We start from the raw sequence: 9019 nt of genomic DNA, 5'->3' as shown, positions 1-9019 counted from the left end.
ATATGTGAAATAAACGGACAAATGAGGAATTTCAAACCACTAATGTCCACGATTAGTTAACCCCTTTGCGCAGAGCCAATGTTATAACCTTACTATCCCCAAAACTCTAATGACCAAGTCTTAATCTGTTACTGGATCTTGGTAATATCATAGCAATTGCATAGTTGTTATGATGTAGGTGAGTATTTTCTGCAATGAGTGAATGGGCCCACTGGCAGGCCCATTTGCACTAGTAGGGCTTTCAGGCCGACCAGAACGGAGCCGGAGCTGGTGCCCGCACCAGTCGTTCGGCACTAAAGTGCTTATCTGCGAACCCCCCGTGTTCATACCAAGGCTCTGTCTCTGTCATTTCGTGAAGTATTCACGAAAAAAATAACTTTAATTTTCGTGGTGCATTCACGTTATTGCCCGTTTTTCGTGGTTGGGCAACGAAACACTGCCTATTCATTTGAATTGCCCCACTGCTGCTATGGTTATCCAAGCGTCTGCAGGGGCGGGGAGGGGGTGCTGACAGAACACTGCTGATACACTCGGGACTCACTAATTCGACGCCCTTTCGGTACTTACGCCTTATGTCATACGACCCTAAACCTAAACCTAACCCTAACCTTAACCCTAAACCTAAACCTAACCCTAACCACCCTAAACCTAACCCTAACCCTAAATTGCTTGTTTTAAATGTTTGATTACCATGTGACGGTACCGAAAGGGCGTCAAACTAGTGGGTCACTAGGCAGCAGTCGGGCAATTCAAATGAATAGGCAGCGTTTCTTTGCAATAATGTGATGGCACCACGAAAATTAAAGTTATTTTTTTCTTGAATACTTCACGAAATGAAAGAGATATGGTTGGTCATACCAGGCTCTGAACTTTTTCCGCACGTGACTGTGTTACCCGGATAAACCTGCTGACAGCCACGCTGCGTCACGGTTCACGGAGGAAAACCTAGTATTTTGCGGTTTGCATTGCCAAAGAAAATGGAATCTTGTACAAGAAGCACAACTAGCTGGTGTGGCCAGGAGTGGCACTGCAGCTATGTTATCACAGCCAAGTAAATAATGAATGGGTGCCAATGGGGCTGTACCCTTCTCATAGAACTTTCTGCCCGTGTGATTTTTTCCCTGGAAACAATGGAGTTGCGTTCGATAGATATGAGTAAGTGAAAGCATTTGCCGACACGTTTGCATCTTGTCAAGTGTTACATTCGTGAAAATTACCCTTATTTCAACTATAGCAATGACATAACACGTGACAATCGACTTTACGGCACTACGCCATTTGTTTTGTAGTTTTAAGTCTGACTTCAGATGTCGATGTGTTTAAAGTTATGTTAGGATTGTTGCGGACACCTGTTATTTATTGCATTTAAGGTGGTGGAAAAGCGGCATGTGTACATGGGGTAAAGGAAATGACTGCGCTCATCCTTAAGAATTTGGGCACCTTCAATTAACATGTTGGACGGCGGTGGGGGGTTTTGAGGTGTGTGACCGTAGATGTCTCTGCTAGGATCAGTCAGAGTACGTCTCTCGTCAGCTCTGGTCGTGAATAGTCGCAAAGATTCCTCAGCCAGCAGGTATTAGCCGAATGCTAGCGTGTTGCAGGACAAAACTAACACGTCTTTGGGAGAACAAAGCCATGTCAGGAACCTTTAACTTCACTTCTAATACAACGTTCATGATAAGGTACAGAATGTGCACACATCTTTACAAACCAGAGAACAGAACCGTCACAAATCCCTGCTGAGCCATTTAGCCCAATAGGCTCCCATTCATCTTTTACTTGGCTGTGTTCGCCAACGGGGCTATAATGGGAATCAATGAGAGGAGCCCTATCTCGCGCCAGTCGTAAAGTCTTCACGAAAAAAATGGGGGAATTTCTGGGGGAAATTGTGTACAAGGACGTGGTGAATTCACGATATTGCCCGTGTTTCGTGGTTGATTTACGGTTTCAGTCTCGTGGTTGATTTACGATATGCATTGAAAACTACGTGGTTGATTTACGATATGCATGCGTTGGCATTTGCGCATCGCTTGAATTCCGGTGCATATAACAAAAGCTGCCACACCGGCCGCCTCCCGATTTAAAACACAGCTGATAGCCTGATTACACTCATGCCCGTAGCCCTACTCCACACCGCTGATAGCCTGATTACACTTCATTTTATTATTGCCCGTGTTTCGTGGTTGATTTAAGATTTAAGATTTGGCATTTGAAAACTACGTGGTTGATTTACGATATGCATGCATGTAGTCTACAACTTCTGTTTAAAATGACACGGGGAGACTCATGCCCGTAGCCCTACTCCACACCGCTGATAGCCACACCGGCCGCCTCCCGATTTAAAACACAGCTGATAGCCTGATTACACTCATGCCCGTAGCCCTACTCCACACCGCTGATAGCCTGATTACACTTCATTTTATTATTGCCCGTGTTTCGTGGTTGATTTAAGATTTAAGATTTGGCATTTGAAAACTACGTGGTTGATTTACGATATGCATGCATGTAGTCTACAACTTCTGTTTAAAATGACACGGGGAGACTCATGCCCGTAGCCCTACTCCACACCGCTGATAGCCTGATTACACTTCATTTTATTATTGCCCGTGTTTCGTGGTTGATTTAAGATTTAAGATTTGGCATTTGAAAACTACGTGGTTGATTTACGATATGCATGCATGTAGTCTACAACTTCTGTTTAAAATGACACGGGGAGGGAGTGACATAAGCCGCCTCCGGATTTAAAACACCGCTGGTAATTACACTCCTGCCCGTAGGCTATCTTTGAATTTACATGAAGCCGCCCACCGGCGATTTGAAGCCACGGGTAGGACTACTGCGACAGAAGATTTGAGTCTCGTGGTTGATTTACGATAGGCCTATGCATGCGTTGGCATTTGAAAACTACGTGGTTGATTTACGATATGCATGTAGTCTACAACTTCTGTTTAAAATTACACGGGGAGGGAGTGACATAAGCCGCCTCCGGATTTAAAACACCGCTGGTAATTACACTCCTGCCCGTAGGCTATCTTTGAATTTACATGAAGCCGCCCACCGGCGATTTGAAGCCACGGGTAGGACTACTGCGACAGGGCGGTGGGTTAGGGTGCGGGGTTGTCCACCCGAAGTCCGGACAGATGGTCACCCTATGATCATGCCCAGACGTTGATGCTCCACTGATGGTGATGCACGCACCACTCCTATTCACCTTTTCTCTGAAAGATGCTGATGCTGATGTAGGCCTAGTCACCACATTGACCAGTGGTTTTCAAAGTGTGTGTGTGTGTGTGTGTGTGTGTGTGGGGGGGGGGGGGGAGGGGGGGGGTCACAAAGTGTTGATTACTGTATTATTTTATGTGTTCTTTCTATCTATGGGGTTGTAGGTTTTAATCCCACCCTAACCTCTCCCTACACCTCCATCCATGGCTGAAGTGCCGTTGAGCAGGACACCTAACCCCAAGCATTGCTAGAGGGACTTTAACCTTGAAAAGTAATACCGGCAATTCATAATGTAATGTTTAAGCCTTTAAATGGGATAGAAGAATTGACTATGAATATTAGGCTATTAAAGACACACTATACATTTCATATGCAAGAACCTACCAAGTAAAGAAACTCACACGAGAGGCATGTTCAAACATTCAAGTATTTATTTACAACACAAACATACACATGCAGCAGTGGAACAAAACAAAAAAGCCCCCCCCCCCCCCACACACACACACACATACACACACACAGCACATTCCACTGGCTGAATAACTCACAGCAATCACTTAGTTCTTGGTGGAATGGCAATAGCTTAACAGAGTTTTTTAACAGTTTAATTTAAATGTTGTGTTTTCTGTCCTGGGTGCTACTGAGGGCATGAATGCCAGTGCTGCTGCTGGGGGTGACATGGATGGCACTGCTGCTGCACTGGAGATCAGGATGGAGGAGACAGAGGAGAGCAGGACAGAGAGAGGCTGTTGGTGTGTTGGAGAAAGCAGGAGAAAGGAGACAGCTGCGGGTGTCTTGGAGGAGATGATGGAGGGAATAGGGATAATAAGTAAATATACAGCAGTTATAACTTCATGCTGTCTAATGTTCCTTGTGTCAATATCATTTTAAGAAATGTCCCATTTAAAGAAACACTTACAAAAATGCAGACAAGTGAGAAATGTACTCACTTCTTTTATATACATACTACAGTAATTACAGAAGATATCAAACATTGGTATTCAAAGTATTCTTTCAAAACACTTACCAAGGAATGATGATTGATGATTCCAAACCGTCTCAGATTAAAGAACTAGAAAGATGACAAAGACAGAAAATGGATTAGGGAAAGATTAGTAGCTAAGGGATACATTAGCATGCCCCTTCACACTCTGTGAGGTAAAACAAAGTAAGTTGGACATTGTGTTTTTCCCATGCAATGTTTGTTTCTCTACACCGTACCTACACTCCGTTTCTTCCTCATCACTGGTGTATGAGAAATCACTGCTGTGTACATCGTCCTCATTCCCGTCATCTCCCTGCCCTTCCTCACAAGATGGCCTATTGGTCCCCTGTGGGCTTAAAACAGCCCTGTAGCTTGCCACAGCAGAAAGATGGACGATTGTCAGGTCATGAAGCCATCTTCGACAGAAGGCAGAAAGGCCCTCATTTTGTGACTCTGCAGATGCAACATCAAAAATACGACGACAAACACATGGCATGTCAGAATACAACCTCCAAGTTGAACAGTGCAGATAAATGTCAAAGAAAGCAAAATTCTCATTTTTTTATTTGATGGTACATATACAGTAGGTTTGACAATTGCAACTTACCTGCCGATGACATCTTTGCTTCTAGACAAGACATCAATCTTTTCAGTGATGTAGTGTGCTGTTCCATCTCCTTCACGAGGATGCCTTTCTCTTCTTCCAAGCGCTTCCTGCGCATCGAGGCCACAAAGTAGGCATGCTTGTCCTCAAGTCTGACTGAAAGGCAAAGAGTAGAGTAGAGTAGAGTACAGACATATTAACAGCATTGTTGTTTCCTTACAAGTGTGAAAAAGTACTAGTAAATTAATCCAGTTTCTGTTGTTTGAATACTAATTAGATGGGCCTGTAACACCCTTGATGGCCCCCACCCCCTGTCACTTTTCCATGTGGTAATTGTCAGTATGTAATTGAAAACTGGCAGTTTCAAGATTTGTAATGGTGTCACTTAAATGTTTGAATGACAAAAAAAAACACTTGAGTAGCCTAAAACAGAATAAATGAACAATTCTCTTACCACTCCCCTGCACATCCCAAGGCCAAAAAACAGCTGGTCCATCTCCTGACAATGATCGCTCCACGGTTCCAATGTCGATTGTCGTTGTTGGCGATGCACTGTTGAAGGTGGCAATGTCTTTAAGAAGCCTGTTCTTAACAACAGTCATCTCGCTCCGCAGACGATGACGCAACTGACCACTGTCTGGAAAACAATCAGAAAATACAAGGACTGAGAGGTTATGCGTAAGCTGCACTAACTAAAAAATCCTGAAATACTTTCTATGGACATTACAAAGATACCATTCTTTCGGTACAGAGCTTGCTTCCTCTGTCGAAGGTTAAGATAGCGGCCCTCTATGTCCTGCTGCAGCTTCAAAGGGCGTGTTCTTACTGTGAATATAAAGACAAACCTGTGAGTTGTCAAAAGTCAATGAATCTGCCAAAACTGTAGCTGGTAAATGTAAGACATTAACATTAGCTCAAGATGAAATGAAATACAATACAGGCTGCCGTTTTCACACCATCATTTCAGTGAAGAGTTTGGAGGATCCAATTTAGGAGGAAAGAAGTATGGGAGAACAGAAAATAATAATAGCTGCATTTACCGCGGGTTGCCCATTCCTGCACTTCAGCAACCCATGCAGCTCCATCAGTGCAGGCCAGATCCTCCTTTTTCTGCTGCTCTTCCTTCTCAGCTTCCGTCAGCATCTTGCATGTCTGGAAAAAGCAATACAAAAATACAAAAAGATACAAAAAACATCCATGAAGGCTGTAGTGCAGTGCAACAGTACCACAGAAGTGTTTCACAAGCAATGTTGCAGCAAAAAAAGACAGCCTCAATGACTGTGAAATGACGGCCTTACCTTGGCATATCGGGAGCACAGGGCTTGTTGCAGTCCAGAGGTTTTCTTCTTGTTCCACCCTAAGGCATGAACAGTCAGCATGTCCACACGTGCTGTCAAAAGACAAAAGAGTTAAAATGGACATGAAGGCCATTGTGCAATGAACAGCAACAAAAGCCCAGAAACATGTAGGCCTATAGCAAGAGGAGCAAATACCTCCTTTGGACATGTACTTTGTTGTCAAAGCACAGCGGGACAGGTAGCTGTTCACTTGCTCTACTTCCTCTCCCGCAGTAGTCCCGGCACCCTCAATGTATTTTGTTTACAGTTTTGTTTCAAATGTTGAGAAATGAAACTGGTGCTCCTCTTCCTGCAAAATGGCAACGTTTAAAATGTGTGAAATAGTAGCAGTGTGTTGAGTAACAGCTCTAAGTGCACTTAATGGCTGAAAGCGACCGGGTGTCATAACAACCTTACTTGCAAATGGGTGAGCGACTTGCAAATTACTGTGTTGACATGAATGGCCCAGCTACACCAGTATTTTCCAGCGGAAAAGGCCAGATTCCCTGCTGTCATGTTGCTGTCTCCACATATATATTCACATGCAATTGTGGTACAAATTAACAATTATAGATTTGGTAGAAATGAAAAACTACAGAGCTGTCTAATGTTTACAATTCTCTCTCTCAGTGACCTCAAAGCTCCCCAGCACTCGCCATGAAGGGAGGCACCATGACGCTGGCCTGATTATCATCGACATTCAAATCTATTTCCAGAATTCATGCTGCCCTTTCACTAATGTTACCTTTTTCATGAGTACACAACCACCATCAAATTCTAAGTATTCATTATGACTGGAAAAATTGCACTTTTCATACATGAAAAAGGGATCTTCAACATAGTCCGCCATTTTGAATTTCCAAAAATAGCCACTTTCAGCTGCAAAAATGACTGCACTCGGACCATACTAGAAAATATTTGTTTATTACTTAGTACACTTTCATGTAAAGACCAAATTTGGCAATATGCAGCCCAGTTTCAATGAGCAGCATAGTTGCAGTACCTTTTTTGACCATTTCCTGCACAGTGTCCCTTTAACATTTACCAAGTACTTTACTCCAGACCTGATTCACAAGGAGGGCTCAGTCTGGCTACCGTGAGGCACATTTTAGTTGTTTTTTGGGTTGATTTCTTTTGTTTTTATTACTATCATTATAGTGTTATTATTATTATTATTCAAAGCTTATTTGTTTTTTTGTGTGTGATTTTTTTAAACAATGCACCTGCCCCCCAAAATCTGTGCACGCGCATGTGTGTGTGTGTGTGTGTGTGTGTGTGTGTGTGTGTGTGTGTGTGTGTGTGTGTGTGTGTAAGGCACATTTTAGTTGTTTTTGTGTTGATTTCTTTTGTTTTTATTACTATCATTATAGTGTTATTATTATTATTATTCAAAGCTTATTTGTTTTTTTGTGTGTGTTTTTTTTTAAACAATGCACCTGCCCCCCAAAATCTGTGCACGCGCATGTGTGTGTGTGTGTGTGTGTGTGTGTGTGTGTGTGTGTGTGTGTGTGTGTGTGTGTGTGTAAGGCACATTTTAGTTGTTTTTGTGTTGATTTCTTTTGTTTTTATTACTATCATTATAGTGTTATTATTATTATTATTCAAAGCTTATTTGTTTTTTTGTGTGTGTTTTTTTTAAACAATGCACCTGCCCCCCAAAATCTGTGCACGCGCATGTGTGTGTGTGTGTGTGTGTGTGTGTGTGTGTGTAAATAAATACTGTAAATAAATACTTGAAATCGTGTGAGTTTCTTCTATAATATCAGTGGTAAATGCACATTAAATGTTAGTGTATACCGTGTCTGTAATAATCCTGGTCAATTCTTCTGGATGGAGATGTAGTGAGGTATCAAACCTACCTATACAATAATAGTCCCATTGAAAATACCGCCCATTGAAAATGAATGGGAGCTCTTGCACCATTCTAGAGTGCCTTATAATAATACAGTAAGAGTAGTGTTAAGAGAGACCATTTAATCAACACTTTGTGACACACACACTTTGAAAACCACTGGGCAAGGTGGTGACTAGGCCTACATCAGCATCTTTCAGAGAAAAGGTGAGTAGGAGTGGTGCATCAGCATCAGTAGCATCAGCGTCTGGGACCCACCGCCCTGACGCAGTAGGCTACATATGCATGTGGATACGGATACGGGCAGGAGTGTAAATTCAAAGATAGCCTACGGGCAGGAGTGTAGCCTAATCACCAGCGGTGTTTTAAATCGGTGGGCGGCTTCATGTCACTCCCCGTGTCATTTTAAACAGAAGGTGGAAATCAGGAAGATGCGCTGCCATTCATCAGCTGCCAAAACACGTTTTAGTTGTAGACTACATGCATGCATATCGTAAATCAACCACGTAGTTTTCAAATGCCAACGCATTCATATCGTAAATCCACCACGAGACTCAAATCTTAAATCAACCACGAAACACGGGCAATAATAAAATGTTTTCGCTTTTCATTGCACCTAACTCCTCACTCCGATATTTTCATTGCACCTACCTCCGCATTCCAATAAAGAAGGCACGAGGGGCTACTTATTTATTCAATCGTTATTTTATTTTATTTTTACTGGGAAGGAGTAGGCCTACGGGCATGAGTGTAATCAGGCTATCAGCGGTGTTTTAAATCGGGAGGCGGCCGGTTCTGTCATGGCTACAGTGCATTTGATGTAGGCTACTTTGATCAAAGGAATGTATCTGCAGTGTTCTGTCGCGGCCGGTGTGGCAGCTTTTGTGATATGCACCGGAATTCTCATCAAGCGATGTGGGACAAATGTATGGCAGGAACCGATATCGATATGCACCGGAATTCGGCTATATTTGATTTACCCCACTGTACGGCAGGAACCGAATTGTTACACAGGTAGG

The 9019-nt window shown here is 42.9% G+C and overlaps 1 protein-coding gene across 1 annotated transcript; it reads right to left on the bottom strand.

Annotated features, from left to right (window-relative positions):
• Nucleotides 1-3716: 3716 nt before the first annotated feature.
• LOC134468659 (uncharacterized) lies at nt 3717-6400 on the bottom strand. Its single transcript, XM_063222554.1, has 9 exons — nt 6305-6400; nt 6110-6201; nt 5852-5963; nt 5547-5636; nt 5266-5448; nt 4815-4967; nt 4448-4660; nt 4250-4294; nt 3717-4016 (listed from the first exon to the last, which is right to left on the bottom strand). Exons 1-8 carry the CDS (start codon nt 6315-6317, stop codon nt 4287-4289), a joined length of 864 nt encoding a protein of 287 aa, XP_063078624.1. The 5' UTR covers nt 6318-6400; the 3' UTR covers nt 3717-4016; nt 4250-4286.
• Between the last annotated feature and the right edge of the window lie 2619 nt (nt 6401-9019).

This window comes from Engraulis encrasicolus, chromosome 18 (assembly GCF_034702125.1).
Source record: "Engraulis encrasicolus isolate BLACKSEA-1 chromosome 18, IST_EnEncr_1.0, whole genome shotgun sequence".
Classification (NCBI taxonomy): domain Eukaryota; kingdom Metazoa; phylum Chordata; class Actinopteri; order Clupeiformes; family Engraulidae; genus Engraulis; species Engraulis encrasicolus.
Note: the sequence above shows the minus strand (reverse complement) of the source record. Positions and strands in the feature narration are given on the sequence as shown.